We start from the raw sequence: 13644 nt of genomic DNA on the forward strand, positions 1-13644 counted from the left end.
TTTTTCCTTTTTTTTTTTTTTTTTTTTGCCACTTCTTACCCATTTCTGCTACTTATAAGATCCAACTTCACCACCTTTTCCACCATTATTTTGCCATTATTAACCCATTTTTCCAATTTTTAACCCATTTCAACTTTTTTTTAACAAAATGGACATTTTTAAGAAGGCTTTACTACACAAATAATTTAAAAAAGAGACTTGTTTCATTGATAAGAGAGGTTATTTTCAGGTTCAACATAGAATAAGGATATCAGCAACTATTCTAGAATGTTCTTGGCTGTGTTCAACCACCCTCAGGTACAGAGGGGGGTCCCCGGTCTCTGGCTCCTTAATTTTGGGGGTCACGGGCTGCGAAGGTTGAAAACCCTGCTGTAGATGTACAGATCAACAGCTGAGACCTAAAAGTGCACGTGTGTACAGATGTCTGTCTGCAGACAGGTTCATGGGTCAGGGAGAGCATGCTGGGAGCACCAGCAAAATCCTCATTTTGTCAAAAATGGTAATTGACTATCAATAAAGGGACCTGTTCTCCTAACTGGCTCTTTAATGTGAGCCACTGTAGCTAGCTCCTGTTTGAGTGCCAGTTTCCTTTCCTCCATCCTCTGTCCTTATTTAATCCACATTTAAAAAGACAAACTGGGACTAGATGAAGAGCAGCCAGCTCTACTGAGCTGAGCCACATGATCTGGATCTCTACAAAGAGACGGATTTCCCATCACAACGAGAGAGACTGGACGGACATCAGCTGAGGAAACATGAATAACATCAGAATTTATGAGCTGAACCAGGACAGAACTGGACTGGACCAGACCAGACCACTTTGTGGAAATGTACCATACAGGAGGTTTGTGTGAATCCGCTCATCCAGGCTTAAGACGGAGGATTTTTAATTTCACCATGAGGTTTTTTTAAACTTCTTATTTTTACCTGAACATTTCACTAGTTTAGGGACACAGAAGGATCCTAAGAATCAAGAATGTTCGATGTTTTAACCCTTGGTATAGTCTTGAAGAGTTTAAACATGGCCTTTGGTGTTTCTCTATGTAAAAACCACCTAAACTGCTGTAACCGCTGTGACACTATCTGTAACCCCACAGCCAACCTGACAGGTCAGCGCTCATTAAGTCATTTTAAATCCTTTAATTCTGGGTAAGGCAGTGTTACAGACACAACAAACGTGTGGACAAGCAGTCTTCCTCTGCATTCACACAGTCATAGCTGAAGCGCTCGAGTGTGCTCCTGTTTTGTCTCGTTTTACCATCTGTAACCCCTCAGACTGACCTTTCTGTATACAACAAGAGGAGACAGGTTATTTGAAATTGAAAACTTTTGAACATAAATCATAGCCTTTTTAGGCGTATTCCATCTCTTCCCGCTGGACCTGGCCTGACCCTTACTAAGACTTTCCTAGCGAGTCTGGAACTTGGGTGATCTGGGGTGGTTTTTAAAGATTAAATCCACACCAGTAACTCCAATAATGAATGCCTTTTAATCATTTTTAAAAAATCTATATTTGATTGTTTTTACCCATTGCTTCGCGTTAGTCACCATATTATTTCCCATTAATGGATGTCACATGGGCTATGACAACCAATGGCAGGCTTCTCTGTTGTTGCGTCATGCTTTGTCAAACTGCACATGTCTGACTGGGGAATCCTGGTGGAAACGGCCTGAAAAGCTCATAATGGAGAGCAAGAGAGACAGAGAGCCTGTGACGTGGCCCTCTGGATCTGCTTAAAATAGTGGCTCATAATCAACCAACAGGAAAAAAGCTCAAGGACTTGTTTTGTAAGTATGTGAATGTTTTGGAGGTTTTTGTCACAGAATGATTCTTTTTTTATTTTTTTGTCTGTTTGTGCAAAAGTCTGAAGTCTGTGTCATACCAAAAATCTTTGAGTTTTAATTTACGATTAGTTTTTCTTTTGTCTTTCTGGTCCCATTACTGCTTTATAATTCCAGACATCGCTGCAGCACACATGTTCTTTAAGGCCAGGTTGCCCTGAAGAAAGGACGTTTAGAGCTCGACTGTGACCACAGGGTTGATGTTTTACAGGCTTTTAAGACAAAACGTCCAGGAGAGACTAAGGGGTTGAAAATAGCGTAGGCTCAGAGGGTTAAGAGAGCTAATGAAGTCATGTGATGTGTTTTAACAGGGAAGAACCAATGAAAACAGCCAAGATGTCTGCCATGGCCTCCCCGTTCAGGATACCTGAAGAGCCCAGAGCATCCACCGAGGTGGACAGAGACAATCCGCACACAGAGGAGCCTCCAGGTGAGCAGTCATGAGTGGGCTGGGTCACAGACAGGCTCACTCCATGCCATTGTTTGATGCACACTGGATCTGTAGAGTGAGGGCTAGCATAACAGTTATCTCCTCAGGACATACACGTGGACATTACAAAGGTAACTGATATTTTACTTAAACTGCAACACATCAAGTTACTCTTTATAGCAAAAACTAAAAAAACTTCTGTTGCTGGGCAACCAAAACAGTTGGCAGCAAGAAAGATTCACTCTTGCTTTTTATCTTGGACTTGTAGTGTTTTTTCACATTTAAGTTGACAACATATGTTGAAACCTGTGAAAACAAAGAAGATTGATGGTCCAGGACACCTCTGAGAGAAAGAACGGGAAATTTCCATCAAGAACAAGCCAAAATAGGTGAAAAGAAGACCTCATTCTCAACTACAACTCCTGGCTAGCCTAAAAGCTATCAACAACTGCCAGTAATTGCCACTAAACACTGCCTGGTCAACAGAAGACTACTGAACGCTACCTACTGAGGTAGCATGGGGCGGCACGTGTCAATGCAGTGACCCGGCGCTCCATCACTAGCAGCAAAACAAAGACCTACACTTAAACCAGAACTGACAGCGTGCCCACAGAGTTTACATCATTCCAGATGGAGATTATCCGGAGAACGGGGCACTTGGAGAAAAAAAGGAGGACGCAGAGCAGCATGACACCTACAGCCAGGTGGGGAGGAAGCAGAGACGGCGTTGTTTGCGAAGACAGAAGCAAGCCAAACAAGCCGGGCTGCAGGCTAGGCTAAGAGCGGCCCCACACAAACCTGTCAAACCAAGCATCTTTTTCCCAGGTGTCCGCTCCCTCACCAGCAGGATGGACGACGTGAGGCTGCAGATTTCTAACCCCCGCTTGGACCACTGTATTTGCTGCTACAGAGGAGACAGTCAAACATAATTTCGTTGTGTTTTTCACAATGCAATGACAATAAACAACTATCTATCTATCTATCTATCTATCTATCTATCTATCTATCTATCTATCTATCTATCTATCTATCTATCTGTCTATCTGTCTGTCTATCTATCTATCTATCTATCTATCTATCTATCTATCTATCTATCTATCTATCTATCTGTCTATCTGTCTGTCTATCTATCTATCTATCTGTCTGTCTATCTGTCTGTCTATCTGTCTGTCTGTCTGTCTGTCTGTCTGTCTGTCTATCTGTCTATCTTTCTAATCTGAACAGATTTCATCGTTGCCTGTTACCCCTTCATGACTGCTCATCTGGCATGCTCGACATGTAACAGTTTCATGTCCACAGAGATGTTTTTGAGTCCACAGTGTAAAGAAAGAAAAGCTTTGAATCAGACCTGATTTTCAATGAGATGAACCGGTCTGACATGATGATTTTTTGTTTTTTTTCTGCAGCTACTCTGAAATTTTTTGCTCATGATCTCCAAACATTTATTGTACATTGACTTTTCCCTTAGTTTTGTGTTGTTGTCAACATTTAAGACGTAAAAATTGACTGGTTTTTACTTCCTTCAGCTGCTGTAACAACGACACCAAAGATTCTCCTCCGGCCGAGTCCAGAAGATGAAAAACTTTACGGGCAAGTCTCTCTCCTCCTGATGTTACTGCTCCTCTTTAACTAATGCATCAGTGTCATAGTTTTTTCACACATGCACAAAACTCCTAAAATTTCATTCAAGCTCAGTTCAGAAAAATAACTTTTAGGAAAATGTCAGAAACTGTCATGTGTTGAAATGTGCCATCAAGGGAAAGAAAGTTCATTCTTGGACAGGAGCTTGAATTAAAACAGTGATGGAGATGAGCAGTATAAGATCAATAACAGAAAATATTATGTGTTTCCCTTCCTGCAGACCAAATACGATAATGGTGAACTTCCAGAAAGGAGACAGCGTGGGTCTGAGGCTGGCGGGAGGAAACGATGTCGGCATCTTCATCGCCAGTGTACAGGAGGGCAGTCCGGCCGAGGAAGAGGGGCTGCACGTGGGAGACCAAATCCTAAAGGTAGAGGGTCCAGACACATAACTACATTTATGTTTCCAGGAAAAATCTCAAGGGCCAGTATGGAGCCCATTCCCCCTCATGGATTTGTATTTTTCATTTACTACTGAGGTCGTTCTTTCCCACGTTTGACTTCAGATAAGCTCATGTTTGTTGTTGTCCACACTGAAAGAGTTTTCAGACAGACATAAGAGGAGCAACAACTTCAACATTTTTCCGTATGACACAAAGTTTTTCTTTTCATATGATTTAGTCTGTATCCAGTAATTTTAGCCTTTCAGCTGTCTGAACACCCTCTGTTGTAATGACGCTAGTGATCACCTGACTGCAGAGAATGTGTCTCAGTGATTGTAGTATAAAGACACTTGTGTCTGGAAGGTCCAGCCACTGGTTAATCAGTATTCCTGGTTACCATTACACCATGAAGACAACACTCCAAACAACTTGGAAAAAAGGTTGTTGAGAAATGTGCATCAGGGGATGGAGACAGAAACATTTCCAAGGCTCTGAATATCCCCAGAGCTCAGTTAAATCCATCATGAAGAAATGAAGGAATATGTCACATGTGTAAATCTGCCTAGATCAGACCGTCCTCACAAACTGAGTGAGCGTGCAAGAAGGAGACTAGTCAGAGAGGCCACCAAGACACCTATGACTACTCTGAAGGAGTTCCAAGCTTCAGCAGCTGAGATGGGAGAGACTCTGCAGACAACAACTGTTGGCCGGGGTCTTCACCAGTCAGAGCTTTATGGGAGAGTGGCAAAGAGAAAGACACTGTTAAAGAAAACTCAAATTCAATCTGGATTAGAGTTCACCTAAAGGCATGTGGGAGACTCCATGGTCAGGAGGAAGAAAGTTCTTTGGTCTGATGAGACCAAAATGGAGCTTTTAGACCATCAGAGAAGACGCCAAACACTGACATCTCCACAAACACACCATCCCCACTGTGGAGCACGGTGGTGGCAGCATGTTGTGGAGATGCTTCTCAGCAGCATCGTGCTGTGGGGAGGCTTCTCAGCAACATCGTGCTGTGGGGATGCTTCTCAGCAGCATCGTGCTGTGGGGATGCTTCTCAGCAGCATCGTGCTGTGGGGATGCTTCTCAGCAGCATGCTGTGGGGATGCTTCTCAGCAGCATCATGCTGTGGGGATGCTTCTCAGCAGGATCATGCTGTGGGGATGCTTCTCAGCAGCATCATGCTGTGGGGATGCTTCTCAGCAGGATCATGCTGTGGGGATGCTTCTCAGCAGGATCATGCTGTGGGGATGCTTCTCAGCAGCATCATGCTGTGGGGATGCTTCTCAGCAGCATCATGCTGTGGGGATGCTTCTCAGCATGATGCTGTGGGGATGCTTCTCAGCAGGATCATGCTGTGGGGATGCTTCTCAGCAGCATCATGCTGTGGGGATGCTTCTCAGCAGCATGATGCTGTGGGGATGCTTCTCAGCAGCATCATGCTGTGGGGATGCTTCTCAGCAGCATGATGCTGTGGGGATGCTTCTCAGCAGCATTGTGCTGTGGGGATGCTTCTCAGCAGCAGCATGCTGTGGGGATGCTTCTCAGCAGCATCATGCTGTGGGGATGCCTCTAAGCAGCATCATGGTGTGGGGATGCTTCTCAGCAGCCAGCTGTGGAAGGCTTGTAAAGGCAGAGGGTAAAATGAATGTGGATAAATGTAGTAAAATCCTAAAGGACAATCTGTTTCAGTCTGGCAGAGAACTACGGCTTAGAGAAGATTTATGTTCCAGACAATGAGCCGAAGCATCCAGAGAAAGCTACAGGAATGGTTTAAATACAACAAGGAGAATGTTCTGGAATGATCGAGTCAAAGCCTCTACTAAATACTGACTAGAAAGGGGAGTATTTATGCAGTCACTGATTTTGCATGGCAGATTTTTATTTAATTGATATTACTGTGTAGTAATCTGTTTTCACTTTGACATTTAAGAGTTTCTTTGTATTTTTTTGTCAAAAAGCCAAATTAAATTGACCCTGATTCATTTATAAAATCAATAAAAGGGTGAAACATCCAAGGTGGTGAAGACTTTTTATGTATATGTTGTAATTATTGTGCCGTTTGTGTCTCCCAGGTGAACAACATTGATTTTCAAGGTGTGGTGAGAGAAGAGGCCGTTCTCTTCCTGTTGGAGATTCCTAAAGGAGACCTGATCACCATCCTAGCTCAGAGCAAACCTGATGGTAACATTTTCTGTAGATGTACAATAAAATAAATATTCAACCAAAATAGGAAAATTATTTAATACAGAGCAATAAAAAAACAATTCTTTATCTCTGAATGATCTTTTTTTTTTTGCTAATCTGTATGAGCCATGTTGCTAACTTAGTCCTTAATGCAGCTGACTGAGCTCAGGGCTGCTCTTCAGGGATCAGCGATGCTGACATTCACACACAAAGATGACTTCCCATCAGGCATTCATACTCTGCATTTATTATTCTATCCACAGCCCAGATATCATTTCTGTGATCCTGACATGCTGTGTGCAATGAAGCTGCTGCTGAAAGAGTGAATGGGGCTACCAGTGCCTCTTTAACAGCTTTTCTCCCACATGTTGCCATAAACAGTGGTTCTCAACCAGTTAGACATCAGGACCCACCGCCACCTCCTCAAACAAACACCCAAATTTGAGCCGGCTCACCGGGCTTCTCTGAAAAGTCAGAAATGAATCAAGCAAAACATTCAACCACTTAGACTCATGTTTCTGTTCAGGAATGACAGTAAATAACTATAATTTGACATATTAATCAAGAAATGATAATGTGCTTTACTATTTTTCAGTTTTTTTGTTAAAAAGTAAATCTGAAAATTCATGGATAACAACAATAATATTTTAGCATGAAAATATCATTTGGGTTAAAGAGCTTCTACATATTGGTGTATTAACCATTGCAGAAACATAAAAAATGATTTTGGTAATTACCAATGCTGTTAATTTAGGGCAGCTGTGGCAGAAACCTTACTTTGGTTGGGGTTAGGGTGGTCTAATAAATTTGTTAAGCACTGTATATATATATATATATATATATATATATATATATACACACACACACACACACACTCCCCTCCAAAAGTATTGGAACAGTGGGCCCAATTCCTTTATTTTTGCTGACTGAAAACATTTGAGTTTGGCACAAAAAGCTGAATATGAGACAAGAGATCAACATTTCAGCTTTTATTTCTGATACACGACTTAGGAGATAGCTTTGATTGCACTGGAACACCACATTTTTAGCTGTAAATCCTTTTCTAAGGGTCTTAAACCCCCCATGGTGTTAACTGCCAGGTGTTTAGAACATGGCAGAATAGCCCATCACAGCTTTAAGATCTCACCACAGATCTTTGGTCTGAGCTGTCATTATCAGAGGGCTTCAGTATTACCTCTTTCTCAGTGTCTCAGTGTTACTATTGTCGACTCAAACTACGACTGAAAATCTTCTTTGACTACTTTTCTATCCAGAAGGTAGACTAGTTAAAGCCGATAATTGATGATAAAAGCTTGGATGAAGTTTGGTTTTCTTCGAGGAATGAGATTTAAATGCCAGAGAAAAATCCATGATGTTTCTCCTCAGTCTATATGATTAGTGAAGACACATGGGCAGATTTTCTAGAGAGCATTCAGGATGTCAGTATTTACTTCAGTATATTTTAAAGTAATTAGAGTATATATATTTACTTTGACACATGAATTTTACAGTATGGCTGATTATTTAAATTGAAATGATTTTAAATATAACTGTTTTGACTAGAAGGAAAGACTAAAATGTCTGAAGCTAAAACAGAACTTTTTTATCAACTAAACTAGAGTAGACTGTTTCAGGGATTTCCTCAGCCTAAACTAAATTCAAACATTCAGAGTGAAAACGACTAAAAAGTGACTAAAACTAGAAAACGCTGCAGCTGAAGTCAGTTCAGTTGGGCTCAGGATGCTCTGAGCAGACTCTCCTAAACCTTTTTTAAACATGTGGGACGTGTTGTCATGTGACCATCTGAGTTGGTGCTTTATGTTTCCGTGGTGATGGAATTAGCTGAGACAGTCAGGTCAGATGGAAAGTGTTAATCGGAGCAAAATTTAAACGTCTGCTCGTTTGCTCTTTTCTGCAAAGTTTCTGCAGCTGTCGCTCTCAGGACCGGCGTCTCTCCCTCTCTCTCTGATGTTTAGATTTAATGAGTGAAGTACCAGCTTGCTCCCCTGAAGGCCTTTAGTCCAGATCCGGCTAGTTCCGCTTCAGTCGACCGTCACGCTCATGCAACCACACATCAGGGCGAGAGACAGTGACACAAACTGTGTTACGTAACGAGCACATCGCCCCCCCGAGCCCGTGATCTTTATTTAAAAATCTATTTATGAAGCAAAAAGCACATGAAACATGAAGCAGAGCAGTGACCTGACAGGAAGACTTGCTGACTCGTCATCGCCTGGTGCTGCTCGGAGGACGTTTGAGGCCATCACTGTGAGCTGGCACGGCCAGAAATAAAAATAGTGTTTGAGATCAGAAAGGTCAGAGTGCAGCGGAGGGGGACCTGGAGGTGGGTGACGTGGGTGGAGCCCCGTGTCAGAGGTAAACCCATGAAGTTATCATCTGGACACCGTCATGTAGGATGATCAACAATCACAGGAAAGCTACAGAGAAACATCAGGAGTGAAGAGCAGCAGGCCGGATCCCGAAGGTCTGCAGGGAAGGTTGACGGGGATTCAGGCTTAGCTGACAGGAAGACAGAGATACCTCCGGCAAATCGGGGGACAAAGGGTTACCTGCAGGGCAGATTGGTGCCGAAGGCCGGCTCAGACAACACCAGAAATCTTCTCCAGTCTTAATGAACGGACTGGCCACACTGACCGCTCATTGTATGCTGATGTCCCTACTGTCTCTTGATTGTGAGCAAGTTCCTAAAGACTGTCAGTCCTAGCTACAATTATAGACAATGTCCTTCAGATTACATGTAGAGAAAATTAGCCCTTTTAGCCTAGCAATGCTAGTTCTGTTTTATATACACATAAGATCCAGGTAGGGACAAAAAGTTGGGCTTGTGTAATGTCACTCTGCTAAATGAGGACACCAAGATGAGGACAAAATGCTCTCCCGTCACCTTTCTAAGCAGATGTTAAAAGTGTCTCAGTACATTTTACACAGTGCCTCAACTTTTCTGGAATTGAGGTTGAACTCTGATTGCTCCTCAAGTTTAATTAATGAAAATCTTTTGAAATTATTCCATCTAGCAGATGAAACGTGCTGGTTGGATCATGTGACCCCCCTGGTGTAAAACTTGAACCTTCCCATCAGGCACAAGTCATCAGAGCTTGGCGTGGTGACTGTCCTTCCCCTGTCAAACCGATAACAGCACCACTATGAGTCTTCAGCCCCATTGAACTAGCTTAGAACCTTGTTTCCACAACTCCATGACTATCTCCTGTTGGTGTATGACTTTGATTTTTGGATAAATCCTGACATCTTAGATTTTTCTTCAGGAGCGTGGCCCCAGTCAGTGTGTGACACTACAACACCCTGTAGTCTTTAATTCCTTTGGGTTTCTTTGGAGTCTGCCCGCTGCTGCTCCCATGACGTTAGCGTGTTTTTTAGAGGTCGTATTGGGGGGATCCTCTGTTTCATGTATGTGGTCAGCATGTGTGATGAGTGCTGACTGACTGTGAGTCCCTAGAGTGAGTATGTGTGCAGTAGCAGCAGATTTTAGTCAGTGTGACTGCTGCCTCGGTCGCTCCTTTTGGGTCAGCGCTCCGTCGGACTGCACACATCAAACCGTGACTCCTCACAGCGGCCCGGAGCGGACCGTTCACTATATTACTATGCAACCATCACTTAGATATGTGCATGTTGTTGTGATTGTGCAAATAAGAACAAAAATATGAGATATTTTTAGCACACAAGTTCATTTTTGACCTTTAAGAACCCAACATGATAGAAATTAATCATGCTCGTTCTCTGATCTTTCACTTGCGCTTTATGATCTTCATCATTCAGTGAATGAAAAGGCGAGCTGTCTGCAGTTTCTCGAGCAAGATCACATCAGAAATCATACACCGCTGTAGGAATTTAGATTAACAGTAGCAACAATAAATGAGCCAAAATTAAAAAACAGAGGAGAGTTTGAATGTGTGGGACTATTTCCAGCAGTGGATGAATCCAAATTTGCTGCTTTAGTGAGAATTCTTTGCAGTGTGAAAGTAAAAATGTCATTTAAAATCAGGAACCTTTAATAGCATGTGTAACACAGAGCTGGGCCAGTCCTTAGTCAGTTAAAGTCCTCAGATAAGATTATCACAGAGTCATTCATTCTTCTGTAAACCGCCAACCTTGTATTACTGTCCCCTTTCCAGTGTTTCTGTCCTCTTTCCAGCCTTTCTGTCTCCTTTCCAGTGTTTCCTTCTCCTTTCTAGTGTTTCTGCCTCCTTTCTAGTGTTTCCATCTCCTTTAAAGTGTTTCTGCCTCCTTTCTAGTGTTTCCATCTCCTTTCTAGTGTTTCTGCCTCCTTTCCAGTGTTTCCATCTCCTTTCTAGTGTTTCTGCCTCCTTTCCAGTGTTTCCATCTCCTTTCTAGTGTTTCCTTGTCCTTTCTGGTGTTTCTGCCTTCTTTTTTTGTGTTTCCGTTCTAGTGTTTCCTTCTTTTTTGTAAACAAGCCCCTTCTTGTGTTTTGTCTTCAGTTTACAATGATATCCTGGTGTCTGGACGTGGGGACTCCTTCTTCATCAGAACACACTTTGAGTATGAGAAGGAGACCCCTCAGAGCCTGGCCTTCAGCAGAGGAGACATCTTCAAGGTGGTCGACACACTGTACGACGGCAAGCTGGGAAACTGGCTCGCCGTCCGAGTAGGGAAAGACAAACAGCTGCTGGAGAAAGGAATCATCCCCAACAAGAGCAGGTGGGTCCAGTTGCTCTGTTAGCCTGCTAGTAATGAAGATTATGTGTTAAAAGCACAGGCGTTCATATGTGCATGAGTAGCTGTCAGTTTAAGTTTTAAATGTTGACTCTGTGTCCGCCTTCAGTCAGACTCTGATTAACCTGTGTTTGACACATTTACATATGAAATGATAAACTAGCTAAAGGCTGGTTCATGTTTGAGTCAAAATGATGTTGGCAAAAAACAAATACGGCCCCCAGTGATATGGAAAAGCATTTTAATGTGTCCTTAATTTCCAACATGTCTGTGAGTGATGAACATGGCGGTGACCTCTGTGTTTGTCCTGTCAGGGCGGAGCAGATGGCCAGCGTGCAGAGCTCTCATAAAGCTGTACCCGGGGATCGAGCTGACTTCTGGAGGTTAAGAAGCCATCGTTCTTTGAAAAGGAAAGACCTGAAGAAGAGCAGAGAGACCCTGAGCGCTCAGACGCTTGCCACACGCTTCCCTGCCTACGAACGGGTTGTCCTCAGAGAGGGTGGGTGTCACTGCTGCCATGTACCGGTGTAAACATCCAGAAATGGATCAAACGAACACATTTATGTGAGGACAATTAGGTGTGGTTGGTTCTCCAGCTACAAAGAGAGTAACTTTGTAGAAAACATCAGCTGGGAGTGAGCTGCACAAACCAAACTCAGGAGGCTGCCATCATTGCTCTAGTCCAGGGGTTCTCAACCTTTTCAGCCCACAACCCCCAAAATAAAGGTGCCAGAGACTGGGGACTCCCACTGTACCTGAGGGTGGTTTGAACACAGACATGCACAATCAAGATAGTCCATAAGGAGGGTTAAATGGGAGAACTTTCCAGAGCCCAGCCAACCTGGGGGCCCATTTAGGTCAGCAAAATCATGGTCTATTGTAAAGTTAAGCTGTAATATCCATACTTTATCTGTAACCTGAATAATGACTACTCTTTTTAAAGCTACAAATATCTTTTTCTGTTCATTCGTGCTGTAGTATAAAGCCTTCTTAAAAATGTAAATCCCTTTTCTTAAAAACAAAATTCAAATGAGTTGAAAATTGTTAAAATGTGAAAAATGCCAAAAAGTTGTTGGAAAAGGTGAAGAAATCATATTTTAAAAGAGCAGACATGGGTTAAAGGAGACAAAAATTTAATAAAAGTGAAAAAAAAAAATAGGAAAATGTGGCAAAAACAGGAATATAACTGGTAAAAGGGGTTTAAAAAGTGTCATAAATGGATGGAAAAATTGGTAAAAAAGGGTTTTAAAGGTGGAAAAAAGTGGTTTAAACATGAAAAATTGGTTAAATGAGGCAGAAGTTGGCAAATTAAGCCCAGCAAACAGTGAAATGTGGTTAAAATGGGCGTGAAAATTGCTAAAAAGAGGTTAATAGTCGCAATAATGGGTCAACAGAGGCAACAACAGGTGGAAAGAGGCAAGAATTGGTTAGAATTGGCAAAAACAGGAAGAAAGAAATGGTGAAAAGGGTTTAAAACGGACAAAAAAGGGTTTAAAGTAGCAAAAACGGTTAGTTTGCTAAAATTGGCAGGAAAAAGTGATGAAAATGGGTTAAAATTTGGCAAAATTGGTATACAGAGGCAAAAGTAGATAATAAGAGGCAAGAAATGGTCCAAATTGTGCAAAAACTGATAAAAAGAGTCAAATATTAGTGGCAAAATGGGGTGGGAAAAGCTGTGAAAAATTGGCACAAATAAATGCATTCAACATTAGAAACCATAAACAGTTTGAAACACCAAGGCAACACCAATGCTACCAATAAAACAGACATGCATTGATACCAATAAATCACAGCTCTGGGTTTGTCAAGGCAACAGCCAAATCCATGTGCAGACTTACTTTTTAGAGCTTTTGTCATTAGTTTGAGTTCAGCATAAATTTCACCAAATGGCCATGTGTCTATTTTACATGTAACTAATTTTATGCATATTTCTTCATAGAAATGGGTAAAATATACCATTTGAAATCATTAAAAATTATTCTTAGTTTTTTTTAAGGCATCTGGCGACCCCCTTTCTGTGTCTCGTGACCCCAAAGGGGGTCCCGACCCCCACGTTGAGAACCACTGCTTTAATCCACCCTCTCACTCACACTGGAATCAAAATGAGCATGTGCAAAAACTCTCCATGTTCTGTTTCCATGACAGTGGAGGCGACACATTTGTTAGTCTGCAGTCTGGAACCCTTTTATAAAGCTCAAACAGGCGCTGTATGTTTGTGGCATTTTAGGCCGGACTAACAGAGCTACATCAGCTGATGTCTTTAAGTTTGTCATCCTTATTCCTTAAACTTTAAAGTGTGCTGAAAGACGGGAGTTTTAGGTCTGATCTCATTCATTGGTCATCATTGATTTAGTGATCAATATGAAGTACATTCGAAAAATTGACAATTTCAGGACGTCTAGGAGCTTTCACACACTAACCTTGAGGGCTTTATTAAAAAAATCAGCTGAA

General features: G+C 42.1%; 1 protein-coding gene across 5 annotated transcripts in view; it reads left to right on the forward strand.

Moving 5' to 3' along the window:
* The window catches only part of LOC121509480 (tight junction protein ZO-2-like), a 273847-nt gene that overhangs the window by 239294 nt on the left and 20909 nt on the right, over nucleotides 1–13644 (forward strand). For all 5 annotated transcript variants that reach the window (XM_041786899.1, XM_041786900.1, XM_041786898.1 and 2 more), the window contains exons 9-14: nucleotides 2154–2272; nucleotides 3799–3862; nucleotides 4134–4284; nucleotides 6372–6480; nucleotides 10959–11178; nucleotides 11508–11692. In XM_041786899.1, coding sequence (XP_041642833.1) covers nucleotides 2154–2272; nucleotides 3799–3862; nucleotides 4134–4284; nucleotides 6372–6480; nucleotides 10959–11178; nucleotides 11508–11692 — 848 coding nt within the window. The remainder of the gene's footprint in view (nucleotides 1–2153; nucleotides 2273–3798; nucleotides 3863–4133; nucleotides 4285–6371; nucleotides 6481–10958; nucleotides 11179–11507; nucleotides 11693–13644) is intronic.

The sequence above is a fragment of the Cheilinus undulatus genome, linkage group 5, assembly GCF_018320785.1.
Source record: "Cheilinus undulatus linkage group 5, ASM1832078v1, whole genome shotgun sequence".
In the NCBI taxonomy this organism is placed as follows: Eukaryota; Metazoa; Chordata; class Actinopteri; order Labriformes; family Labridae; genus Cheilinus; species Cheilinus undulatus.